We start from the raw sequence: 12,817 nt of genomic DNA, 5'->3' as shown, positions 1-12,817 counted from the left end.
GATATCCCTGAACTGTATGTAAAGCTCTCTGAAGTTAGATTTTGAGCAGAAAACAAGATCGCTTAATCTGTAATTCAAGAAAATAATTTCACATCAAACTTCAATCCTTAAGCTACTACAGCTGTAATATAAGGTTGAGTGTTTATTTTTTTTTTTTCAAAGCATGTCTCCCTCACCTCCCAAACACTATAAATATGAAGTAGCTCAAAACTGCCAATTTCCATCTTGGTTAACATCTGGGATCCACAGAAGTGATTTTTCAATTACTTGGAAATTCAAAATAGAGGTTCCCTAGTAACAATGCACCGGTGGCCAAGTCTCCCCATTTTGTTTAGTTTGTGGGAGAAAAGTTCTTTAAACTGGAAAGAATTTCTAGTCTGATAAAGATTACGTTGGAATTAGTTCGTTTTTTCCTCTAGGAGAGCAGCCACTTCTCCAAAAGTTTTGGTAAAAGTCATGGCTCAGATTTCAAAACGCACACAGATGTTCCTGAAGCATCCGAAATGGGCCACTCCATTTTTATTCCCAGAGCCACGACCCCTCGGTTATTTTGTGTCCCCCCCCCCAACCCTGTAAAGGGCAAAAACTCAACCCCTCTTTGGTGTAAACTTTTAAGAGAAGTGCAACAGCACATTTTTGGAGTTTCCCAAACGGGCTGGGGACGTGCCAGGTCAGGTCGTTCGGAGAATCGGGGCTGGAAAGAATCTTGAGAGCAAGAGCCCTCAAGAGATTTCCAAGCATTGGGCTTCTAAAGGTTTCCACGAGCCTCTTATCTACCTAGTTCCAGGGGGAAATTAGTGGTTGCTACTGTAGGAAGGAGGCTGTTCCTTCTCGAAGCCCGGGCCTCGGGACGGCCTTGGTGTACACGGGAAGACTGGGGCGGGGGGGCGCACCCGGCTCTCTGCCCTCGGGGCCTCCTGCTGTTTGCCACGCCAGAAGGACGCGGGGCCAGAGCTGGGCCCTCCGCCCTCCCCCGCGGCGCCACTCTTTGGAATCTGGCGTCGCCCCCACCTCGCCCGTCGAAGCAGAGGCCCCGCAACGCTGGGCCCCGCCGCCATACCCAGGCCGCATGGGGGTGGGGAAAGAAGTTGGCAAAGCTCGGCCTCAGGATCTGCGCCCCCCGTGGAAAGAGCAGAGGGGAGTCGTTTCACCTGGTCTCTCCCCAACTGGGGTCTCGGGGAACACGCGGTAATTGCCCAAAACCCCGCCGACTGTGCGAGGCGAGGCTGCGGGGCTGCCGGGACGGTTTGAGGACAGGGCCCGGCCGGGAAGACTCCAACCTTCACCCCCCCCGGCCCCCGGTCCCACTCCCCGCCGTCTCCCGGCGCCACCACTTCAGGCAGCGCACTTGGCCCGGCCTCTCCCCGCGCCCGGACCACCCCCCATGGGGTGCTCTCACTGCGCAGCGAGTCCCTCCGCTGCCTCCTCCCAGCCCAAAATGGCGGCGGCGGCCACCGATCCTTCTCGTCGCCTTCCTCTAGGACGAGGATCCATCCGCACCCACAGCCCCGCCCCTCTCAGCCGGATCTATTTTCTGTCCCGTAAAGATTAACGCCATCAATGAACTCTTTAATTGATCTCGGAAGGCGGGTTTTGTTGTGCTTCCGCACAGCTAATCGTTGACGAAAGTGAAAATATTGGCAGGCGGCTTGACCAATCAAAGAAGGCATCGGTGAGCGCGGGACGCTGCTCGCGCAAAAGCAGATGGGTTTTGTAGTTCTCGGTCTGACTGAGGTCGAGACAGGCTCTTCATCCGGCTTCCCAAACTAGAAGAACTACAATCCCCAGCAGGCGCCGCGCTGCCAGGCTGTCTCCTCCCCCTGCCCCCCTTCTTCCCCGAGCGGCTTGACCAGAGCAGCTGCAACTGCAGCAAGAAGTAGGGCTGAGGCATTGGGAGCTGCACCGACAGGCCGTCGGTCGCACAGAAAGACACACAGATATAGTCGTGTGCATAGTCCTTGACAGCAAATAGGTCAGTTCCGCCTTTGCAAAATCTCCTTTCTCGGACCACTTCCCCTCTTCCAAGGAATCCATCCTTATTCCAGTTGGGCTTCCCTTCCAGCCGCATGTAGTGTGAAGACTTCTTCCCCTTTCCTCTATTTCCCGTCCTGAGAGGAAGGAGGGGGAGGCAGGCCAGGCCCAGGAGATGATAAGGCTTCAGCCCCCGGCCCGGCCCAGACCACGTCTGTGTTTCTCGAGGTGCTGACTTGGGGAGCCCCAGCCTAAGGGAGGTGGGGCGGGGTGCCGTCAGGATTGCAACCTCTGGAGGCAGTGAGGAAAGAACCCCTTGTAAAGCCTGCTACATATTTTCTTGTTCCAGCCACTGACCACACTCCACTACCAGTCAATGCAGGTCATTCCTGTATCTTTGCCTCCCTTTACCCCTTTGGTTGCTGGGGGAGCAAAGCTCAGGACTAGCATCCTAGCTGCCAGCCTGGGTCTCAGTGACTTTCGGAAGAACAGCCTAGGATGTAAGCCCTGGCCTGGGGCCTGAGGGAAAGGACTGGGAGGATGGCCCCTTGCTGCCTAGAGGTGTGAAAACCCCGGGAGTGGAGGCCTGAGGGCCTGCATTTTATAATGAAGTTGTGTGGGTCCGGTGCTACAAAATGGCCACTTCTGCCTTGGTGAAAAATTCCTGAGCAGCCAGCCTTCCTGAAAATTCTCCTTTAAGACTTAGCTTTCTGTTATTTAAGGCTGGTGTCATTAGTTAGAAGCATCTGCTGAAAGATTGGGAGCAGAAGAAGTTGTCAACTCCAAGCCAGACCAACTGTAACACAGAGTCAACAGCCACCCTGGAGGAGGCCAAGGTAAGCCCCACCTTCCCAACCGCCTGAGTGCCCCGACGTGGATCCTGCCCACTGGGATTCTGGTCGTTTGTCTCAGGTGTGTTGGCTGATCTGGAAAACCAGTATTTCTAACTGAGTTCCTACTGTGTGTTGGCAGTATGCCAGGATGCCAAATCTGTGCCGTCTCATGAAATCCTAGGAGCCCTTCAAGATAGGAATTACTGTATCCATTTCAAAGAAGCTAAGGTTAACAGAGCTGAAATACCTTTTTCTAGATTCATGCAGTCAACGAACAAAAGATCCACGGTTTAAACTTGGGGCCTTCTGACACCGGAACCCTGCCTTGTATTTTGTCAAGGCTGAGAACCAAGTCTGACGCAGGGAAAAGAGTTTGAGTGGTTGGTTCATAATTTAGGGTGGGGCTTGGGGTTCACAGAGCATCCAGGAGACAGGGAGAGACCGGTCGTATTGGGAATGGTCACCCTCTGAGCTGGCAACAGCAACCCAGACCTTCTCTGCCCATGCTCTCTCTTGCTGCTCCCCACGCTGCCTATTCTCTCAGAGTTTACAAGTCCCTGTATGTGAGGAGGGGACTCAGCTCCTCTAACCCACCTTATGTAGCCCCTTCCAGTGTTTTCTGGAGTTGTTTAACTTGGAGTTCATGACATGTTGGGGTTAGATGTTCAGAGAGGGCAGGTGACTCACCCAGATCACATAGCTTATCTGCAGTAGTGGGAATGGCGGTGAAGGGACAAGCCTTCAGGAGGGAGGCGGCACTTGGGGCTGAGGTGGGGGGGGTGAGAGGAAGGATCATTAGGTGACACGTGCTGAGGGCTGGGTGTTGGTGAATGATTGTGCGCACACAAGCCACCTTGTCTTGGCACTGCCAGGGGCCTTGCCCCTTCTGGTGTGGGCCAAAAGCTCTGTCTCACTTGGTTCAAGACACTGGTGGAGACAAGGACTGTTCCCGATTGACGATCTCCCTGCAGGTAAAGTAACAGTACAACACAGACAACATACACGCCTACGCCGTACGCACTCTGACATACCCCGTCCCAGATGAAGACGAGAACCTCAGGGCCTCCCAAACACACAACACCCCTCCAGCTCCTACAGGGCTGCACCTCCCCCCCCCAGTGTCTGGACCTGTGCTGGGGTGTGTCTGACCCGTGGTGTGCATCGTAAAGCAACATGCCAATGGTAGCGGTTATTATTAGAATTCCCAAACCACAGACAGAGAGCAATTCATTCCCCATCCCCCACCCCGAGTGCTCCCACCCTTACTTACCACGACAGAGATAAACAGATGCTTTGCACACACACTGTCTTGACAGAATCCTTTCCACCTCCTAGATAAGTTCTAGAATGCTCTCTGCTGCAGACTGGAGGTTCACCCTTCCTCTCCCTATCGAGGGCCTCTTTCCTGCTGCTTATTTCAAGAACTGATACCAGCTTCTGCTTGGAAAAAATACATTCCATCTTCTTGACCCTAGACCAACAGAAATGAGTGTCTCGTGTCCCAGTGTCTTTTTTTTTTTTTTTCTGTCCGGTGTCTTTTGAATCTCCCTCTCTTATGGGCTTTATGTCCTTTAACCTGTTCATCAAGCTCTCACCTTGGGCCACGCAAAGGGACACAGTGGTGGACTGGACAGACAAGACACATTCTTGTAGGAAGAAGACAGATGGTAAATGGTATTGTGGTAGATGCTATGTGGGATGTTAACTGGGTCACACGGCAGTGTCCCTGGGAAGGGGAGGTGGGATCTTTAGATGGGGTGGTTGGGGGGGGTGTGGCCCTCTGAAGAGGTGACATTGGCACCAAGCACTGAGGAGTCAGCCATGCACATAGCTAGAAGCAAGATCGGCAGCGTAATTTGTAGGGCTCAGTGTAAAGCGTTCTTTACTCAAAAACTGTTAAGAAGTTCAAGACAAGAACTTAAAGCAGAGCATAAAGCAAAGCACAGGGCCTTTCCAAGCAGAATGGGGGTGAGGGGCCCTGAGGTTGCTTACCCACAAAACCAGGTCCGTTGGAAAGACAGTCTTTCTAGAAAGAGGGCTCATCAAGCAAATGCAGCAGGAGCCACACTGCCCATCCTGTCTCCTTCTCTGTCTTCATCCCCACCCTATTTATGTTAAGCCTCCTCTGTGAGGCCAGGGATGGCCACTGTTGGAGGCACTGCCATTCCGGAGTGAGCCACACAGGCAGAAGGCCCGCTCTTTTCATGAGTTCCCTTAAGGAGGGTTGGGTGAGGGGTGGGGGGCAGACAGGAGCCCATAAACCAACAGAGTTGCAGAGGGCAAGAGGCTAGAGAGGGACCCCACTTCAACTGCGGGAAGGTCAGTTTCAGGCCGGGTGGTTGCAGAAGGCTTCTGGCGCCAGGGACGTGTTGTCTGTGATTCGCTCTTCCTTGTCCTGTTTAGACCCCTGGTGCTCCTGGGAGCCCCCCAACACCCCCTGAGCCTCATGACCCTGGTACTGCCCTGCCCCTGACACCCCGGATAGAGAGCCACTCAGAGGAGGAAGATCCGAGCGGGGCTGGCAGTGGCCTGGGCTGGATCAGCAGGGGCTCCCGGACCCAGAGCCCCGGGGGCAGCTCGGTGGAAGCCGTGCTGGGCCGGAAGAAGCACCGCCGGAGGCCTTCCAAGCGCAAACGCCACTGGCGGCCCTACCTGGAGCTGAGCTGGGCCGAGAAGCAGCAGCGGGATGAGAGGCAGAGCCAGAGGGCCTCGCGGGTGCGCGAGGAGATGTTTGCCAAAGGCCAGCCCGTGGCGCCCTACAACACCACCCAGTTTCTGATGAACGACCGCGACCCTGAGGAGCCCAACCTCGAGGTGCCCCACGGGGCCTCCCACCCAGGCTCCAGCGGGGAGAGCGAGGCCGGCGAGGACGACGGCCGGGGCCGCGCTCACGGCGAGTTCCAGCAGAGGGATTTCTCCGAGGCCTATGAGCGCTACCACACGGAGAGCCTGCAGGGCCGCAGCAAGCAGGAGCTGGTTCGAGACTACCTCGATCTGGAGAGGCGGCTGTCTCAGGCCGAGGAGGAGACCCGGAGGCTGCAGCAGCTGCAGGGGTGCGCCAGGCGGCAGCCTTGCCGCCAGGTGGAGGAGCTGGCTGCCGAGGTCCAGAGGCTCCGGACAGAGAACCAGCGGCTGCGGCAGGAGAACGCCAGGTGGAACCGAGAGGGCGGCGGCCGCGGTGGGGAGCCAGGCACCTAGGGGGGAACCCCCCCCCCACCACCCCGCCAGGATCAGGTCCCGTTTCAATGCACGCTGGGGCCAGCTGGGGCTCCAGGAGGCAGGTGACAGATGAAAACCACTTCCGGCCCCTCTGTGGCCCCTGAGAACAGCGAAAGTAGGTTCAGCCTTCCACCTGGTCATTTCTGTAATTTGGTCTTTGATGTCTTATTTTTCACAAAGAAATTAAAGGATTTTCACGATCCCAAATGGAAGTGGCTAGGATTGATTTCACTGGGGCTGCTCTGAGAATCAGAGCATACTGTGTCCCAGAGAGGTTTGGGCCTGTGGTCCCAATCCCTGCCTTTCCTCAAGCCTGAGAGGCCAGCACACCTCTGTCCTGGGGAACCACCGAGACCTCTAGGATGCCTGAATTCTGCTCCGTGTGTCCGGGAACAATCAGGCTGTTCTGAAGGTATTACAGAGGATGAGTCAAGGGGAGGGGGTGCTCAGGAACCACCCGGTTGGGCCAGAACTTGACTTAAGATGCCAGATTGCTGTGAGGAGCTGCGGGTGTCCCTGGAGGGGAGAGGGCTGGGACTTAGGAGGGCTTCGGTCAGGCTTTGTTCCCAGGCTCCCTGTCCTCCCCATAGCGTGGAGGGCCAAGCTGGATGGCTTGTGTCTCCTTGTCCTTGGCAACCCCCTGGCCCCATACCTCGAAGCCAGTGGCTGGGCAGGATGTTAATCATCAGTTTTGCCCCACTTACCTCCTGGAAGGGCACTTACAAGTATGCCCTCAAGGGACGTTTTCTACTTTTCTTTTTTTTTTAAGATTTTATTGATTTGAGGGGCACCTGGTGGCTCAGTGGGTTAACCCTCTGCCTTCAGCTCAGGTCATGGTACCAGGGTCCTGGGATCGAGCCCCGTATCGGGCTCTCTGATCAGCAGGGAGCCTGCTTCCCTCTCTCTCTGCCTGCTTCTCTGCCTACTTGTGATCTCTGTCTGTCAAATAAATAAATAAAATCTTTAAAAAAATGTTTTATTGATTTGAGAGAGAGAATGCACACGCATGCATAAGTAGGAGGGGCAGAGAGAGAGGACTAAGTACACTCCGCTCTGAATGGGGATCTGGATGCAGGGTTGGCTCCCACGACCCTGAGACCGTGACCTGAGCCGAAATCAAGAGTGGGACCCTTAGCCGGCTGAGCCACCCAGGTCCCCCAAGGGAGGTTTTCTCCTAATGGAAAAAAAGCCCTGGGTGGGCTGGGGTGAGGGCGTAAATCAATTCTTAGCAGAGCTGGTGGCCTGGCTTTCCCACTGCTCACTTCCGCTCTGTGCCTCCTGCTTCTCTTAGCCTAGTCACCTGTGTGGTCCCTTCCCTCCTTCCCTCGTTCCCTCTGAGGTGAGCCCCTCACCTGTCTGCGATATCGACAGCTGAGTTAGCTGGGACAATGCAGGTCCCAGCCACGCGCCAGGTAGTACTGGGCTCTGAAATGAGCTCATCCAGCACCACCACCACTCCCCTGCCGCCCCGAAGACCACCCTTCCCCAGACACCGGTGTCACTTCATCACTGTGCCTGCCTCCATATTGGTTGTCAAGTTCAGGCAGGGGTGGTGGAGAGGGAAGTTAGCCAACTCATCCATGAGCCTGTGTCCCTCGGCCACACACCCCGTGCGCGGGGAGGGGCGGAGACCTGGCCAGTCCAACCTAGCTTCCATTCCAGAAGGCTCATCTTGACAGGCCACACTGGGCAAGAGAAGGGCTCAGGCCTCTGAGCTGCTGGGATGGAAATGTTGACGAACCCTGTGTTGTCTGGACAACTTTCATTTCTGCCCTGCCACACCCAGGCCTTGCCAGCGCCTTCAGCAAGGGAAGCGAGGCGAGAACTGATTCTAGGAAGGGACAGTTTTTCAAGAAAAGAGCAGACTCTCCTGTCCCTGGTGGGGGTGGGGTGGGGTGGGGGTGGGGTTCTGCCACAGATTTTAGCCCCCTTCTCTTTGATCCCCAAGCAGCTCAGGAAAGACCAGAGGAATGACTGTCCCCACTTTGCAGATGGGAAATCCAAGGCGCAGAGCAGGTGGGAGAGGCTTTCTGAATTCCTAGCCTGCCATCCTCCTTGGAGTGCCAGCTGGGGATCCGAAGGCCGACACCCCCCCCACCCCGCCCACCCCCACCCTGCAAGGCACTGGCAGCCCCAGGCAGCCTCCCAGCTGCCACATTCCTCAGCAAGGAGCCTGGGAGCCCAGAGGCAGAGGTTGCCTGGTTGGACAAGGTTGTTTACCCGGTGGTGTGCCGTGATTAGGAGGGGTGAGGAGATTGCAGAGGGGGCTGCAGGAGGGTTGGGGGAGGGGTGTGACGGGAGGGAGAAGTGCTGGGGGTGTGTCCTGGAGGCGGCTTGGGCCTGCGCGTCCCTGAGTAGGCCAGAGCTGCTGGGCGGGGACAGGTGAGAAGATCCGCCCTTCTTGGCTCAGAAGCTGAGGAGCCTGGAGATGGGAAAGCCCCACCCCCGAGAGAGAGAAATAGAGAGAGAGAGAGACAGTCACACACTCTCTCTCTCTCTCTCAACCTAGGTTAATATTACCAAAGGCTGGGTCAAGAAAAGAAGAGTGTGAGCAAGGAAAGTGTCTTTACTGAGAGGGGTCGGTGAAGGAGACTCAGTGTCCCCTCCTCCCCGGATCTGGATCCCTGACCTCAGTGCCCAGGAGCCCCAGGGCTGAGCAGCACTGGGGTTGGGGGGTGGCTCTGCCACAGGTGGTGGCCAAGTGTGGGCCCCACCTCACCTTGCTTCTCTCACCTTTTCCCCTCTCCGCCTGCTTGGTCCTGAGGCCTGGGCTTCTTTCTACCCCACAGCAGTGACAGAAGCTCCAACTTTACAGCAACCCCCACCCCACCCCACCTCTGCCACAATAGACACACCTCCTCAGCTGGGGAAATTGGGGCTTAGACACATTCCCATTCCCTCTCCAGGCCTTTTAGAACAAATGTTTAGTGTCTGCCTCCTTCATGCCCATTTGCTTTCCAGGATCTCCTTGGTCACCTGGGCCAGGAGAGGGAAGACCACAGAGGCAGATACATTCCACGGGAGCGAAGCTTCCCACTACCCCTGCGTACCCTCGCCCACCTCCTCCTCTCTTCCCCATCAGGACTCCTTCCAGCTCAGGTGGAAACTCCTGTGTCCAGAGAGGGGGCAGGAGGCGTCTGCAGGAAGTGAAGAAGGGGGTCTGAGGTGAAGTGATCAGGATGAGGGAAGAGGGGGCCAGTTCCCACCACTCCTGCTGGGTGTAAGCAAGGATGGCACTGGCCCTTTAAGTGGGGGTGCCAGCCGATGCCCTCCCCCAGCCAACCCAATTCGTGGGCACACTGAGCATGTGCAGGAGCTGTGCAAGCGCAGGGGAGGGAAGTGGGGGGAGAGATTCCGGAGGGAACTCCTTACCCCCCCCCCACTTCCTGTAGCTGCCCCCACTATCCTTCCTGGGTCTGACAAAGGAGCCCATGGTGCTCACCCAATCCTTTCCCCCACTTCAGGCCCCGGGTGGGTGCTGCCCCCTTGGGACTCTGGGCGGGCCCTCTGGGCCCTGGGAAGTCGGGCAGACCCCTGCCGCCCTGAGTGACACACACACTCAGCCCAGTGCCATCCCCACTTCTCTGGCGTGGGCGGCAGATAATCTTCCTGGTGCTTAATGTGTTTGATATCATTCCCTTGGCACCAGCATTTTTAAAAGAACCATCTACCTGTGACGAAACTGCTCTGAAAATTAGAAACAGCCAAAGAGATGAGGTCCCTGCCCACACCCACCCTGGAGCTTGCAGTCCACACTCAGAGGAAGCAAAGAGCTTGAGGTCTGTTCGTGCCTGTCCGCCTCCCTCCCTGGTTCTTCCCTTTCCCCTACAGGCAGTTGGCTTCCCAAGTCCAAGGCTCTGCTGCTTCAACTGGCTGCACCGTCTAGACCACCTTCCCTCTTACTGTTGTCCCACCTCAAGCCACCCTGTTCCTGCAATGCCCCCCCTATACCTCAGCCCTTCTTCACCTCCCTGCCCCCCTTGGCACTTGTTCTCTTCCTGCTTTAATCTCTTAGCTCCAGATTCCCTTATTTCTTTTTATTTTATTTTTTCAAAGATCTTATTTATTTATTTGAGAGAGAGAGGGAGCACAGCAGGAGAGTGTGAGGGAGAAACAGACTCCCCGTTGAGCAGGGAGCCCGATGCTGGCCTCCATCCCAGGACCCTGGGATCGTGACCTGAGCTGATGGCAGATGTTTAACCAGCTGAGCCACCCAGGGGCCCCTGGGTATCTTCATTTGTAATCGAGGTAAAATTCACATAATAGAAAACTAACCGTTTTAAAGTGAACGATTCAGTGGCATTTAGTGCGTTCACAACGTGTGCACCTGCTGCCTCTGTCTAGTTCCGACTTTATCACCCTAAAAGGAAACCCCTGTCCCCCATGAAGCGGTTAGTTACTCCCTGCTCCCACATTTCTCTAGCCTGGGCACCACCAATCTGCCTTCTCTTTCTATGGATTTACTTATTCTGGATATGCTGGTGGTAAAGCCAAGAGGGAAAGACTGGTCTCCTGGGGCTTGGATTTGAAATGACCTGAGAGGACCTGAGGGCATGTTTTAGAGGGAGCACTGTACCGGGAGGCTCAGACCTGTGATCCATCCCAGTTCTGCTTTTAACTCAGGGGCTTCCTTTCCTTTGTTCAAGGGCATAGTGGGGATGGGTGGGTGGAATGCTTCAGGCCAGTCAAGGATCCTGGCCCTCCAGGGCCTCTCCATGGCCAGCGGGCTTGTGTCTGGGAGTAGCAGCCTGGCCTGAAAAACAGAACACCTCCTTGATCCTCTTGGCTCCTCCCTGCTGGATCCAGGCAGAGCCGGTGGGTCTGGGGCACAGTGTGATTCATACTGGGGGGTTTGGGGTCAGATGCATGAGACGAGGCCTCTTTGGCTCGGAGAGCTTGAGAAGCTCACAGCCAGTCCTGCCTGACCGTGTTCGAGCCATTGACTGCTGTGTTCTCCTGTCTTCCTGAAAGATAAAGCAAGTTAAGGTTTAGCAAAGTGCCAGTAGTGTGGGAACGCTCTCAGATGGAAGTGGCCATAAACGTTTACTACTTGCAGGGTATTGTGTAATCAAGAAGGGAATAGCTCCATTCCAAGATGGTTCTTGGGAGTTCCTCTGGCCACCCCCTTCCCTTATCTTTTAGAGATCATTTCCATCTTGCCTTCTCTTCTGGCTTGCCTACCATGACAGCTTTTGTGGGGGGCTAAGAGGGGGCCGCCTGGACCTTGAGCCCTTGAGGGCAGGTGGGAGTGGGAAGCATGGCTTTCCTCTCCCCAAGATAAGATGCCATTGCTGCCTTCACCTGGAACTCAGTTCACTCATGTCTCCACGGCTGACCCAAAACAGAAAGGCCTTTGTGGACCCAGGGAAGGGAGTGGACTGCACAGGCCTTGCCTGGCGGTGGGACAGGGCGAGCAGCTGGTTCCCAGTTGGCCGCAGTGTCCTGGCTGCCTGTGGGTGCGGACATTCCAGAACCCACCTGCCCCAGAGATCCTCTCTGGACCCCATCCAAGATGGGCTGCCCAGATCAGCCCTCATGATGACTGGCATGGGTGCCCTGCCCTGCTTTGTCCTTACTGCAGGGGCTCTGAGAGGAAGGTTCGAGAAAGACTAAGTCGTGAGGGACACATTATGAGCCACGTGGGGCATCCAGAGCCAGCCTCTGCCACAGCCTGTCATTCCAGAGGAAAGGAAGGGAAAGGGGTCTCCATGGGCCCATAATTCCCCTGGCTTTTACCCCTTCCGCCTTCCTCCCCCATCCCTTGGGCTCACCTTCTGTCCACACACACCCCATCAGCCGCTCAGACTCCTGTACCACAGCGTGAGGATCTGGTCACAGGTCCGCACCTTTGTGCCTGAAACCAAGCCCTGTGGCTGCTGGTCTGGCCTGCTCCCTCTCTTCCCACTGGGTCTTCAGGCCCCACTGTCCTGCCTAGATGCCCCCCTTCCTTTGCTTCTCAATCCCAGCCTCAGTTGTTTCCCCTTGGGCCTTTGAAAAGGAAGATCCTTTTCCTCTGGGCCCCTAGCCCAACTGTCCTCTCTTGTAATTCCCATCAGCTGTATCTGTAGCCACAGGCATCTCCCGGGATGTCTCCTGGGACTCATCCCACTTGCAATCCCCCCTGAGCAACTCTAGCTTCCTGACCTCCCTGGGCAGCACTCCTCAGCTGCCTCTCCTCCCCGCTCCCCTAAGGCTCCAGGTGCTGGGGGCCTTGCCCCTTCCCACACAAATGTCTACACAAGTGTGTGGTCCTAACGCCCTCGAAAAATTTTTTTCACCACCATTTGAAATGCCACATTTATCATAAACTACTTTCACATGTCCGTTTGTGAGTTTTCCATTCTACTAGTTCTCCAACTTATTTTCTCTTTTTTTTTTTAAGATTTTATTTATTTATTTGACAGACAGAGATCACAAGTAGGCAGAGAGGCAGGCAGAGAGAGAGGAAGGGAAGCAGACTCTCTGCTGAGCAGAGAGCACGATGAGGGGCTCAATCCCAGGACCCTGGGATCAAGACCCGAGCCAAAGGCAGAGGCTTTAACCCACTGAGCCACACAGGTGCCCCTCTAACTCATTTTCTTACAAGATTTATCTATTTGTTAGAGAGAGAGAGAGAGAGAGAGAGAGCGCATGAGCATGCGTGCATGTGCGGGCCCTGGGAGGGGAGGGACAGCAGGAGAAGGAGAGAGAGAATCCCGAGTTGACTCCCTGCTAAGCTGGGAGCCCAGTTCAGGCTCCATGCAGGACCCTGAGATTACGAGACCTGATCCAAAATCAGGGGTCCGACTTTGGAC

General features: G+C 55.7%; 1 protein-coding gene across 5 annotated transcripts; it reads left to right on the top strand.

The window, feature by feature from the left end:
- Positions 1-929: 929 nt before the first annotated feature.
- HEXIM2 (HEXIM P-TEFb complex subunit 2) lies at positions 930-6,020 on the top strand. Of its 5 annotated transcripts, XR_004384195.1 has the most exons (4): positions 1,748-1,972; positions 2,063-2,199; positions 2,694-2,807; positions 5,208-5,316. XR_004384195.1 is itself a non-coding variant. In XM_032870999.1 (2 exons), the coding sequence occupies exons 1-2, from the start codon at positions 4,469-4,471 to the stop codon at positions 6,000-6,002; spliced, it is 798 nt and encodes a 265-aa protein (XP_032726890.1). In that variant the 5' UTR covers positions 3,600-4,468; the 3' UTR covers positions 6,003-6,020. The 5 variants fall into 5 exon arrangements, 1 of the variants encoding a protein (XP_032726890.1); XR_004384196.1 differs by lacking the exons at positions 1,748-1,972; positions 2,063-2,199 and adding an exon at positions 930-1,188; XR_004384193.1 differs by lacking the exon at positions 2,063-2,199 and having other exon boundaries at positions 1,779-1,972.
- The last annotated feature ends 6,797 nt before the right edge of the window (positions 6,021-12,817 follow it).

Source organism: Lontra canadensis, unplaced genomic scaffold, assembly GCF_010015895.1.
Source record: "Lontra canadensis isolate GAN:19392208 unplaced genomic scaffold, GSC_riverotter_1.0 scaffold41, whole genome shotgun sequence".
Taxonomy (NCBI): domain Eukaryota; kingdom Metazoa; phylum Chordata; class Mammalia; order Carnivora; family Mustelidae; genus Lontra; species Lontra canadensis.
Note: the sequence above shows the minus strand (reverse complement) of the source record. Positions and strands in the feature narration are given on the sequence as shown.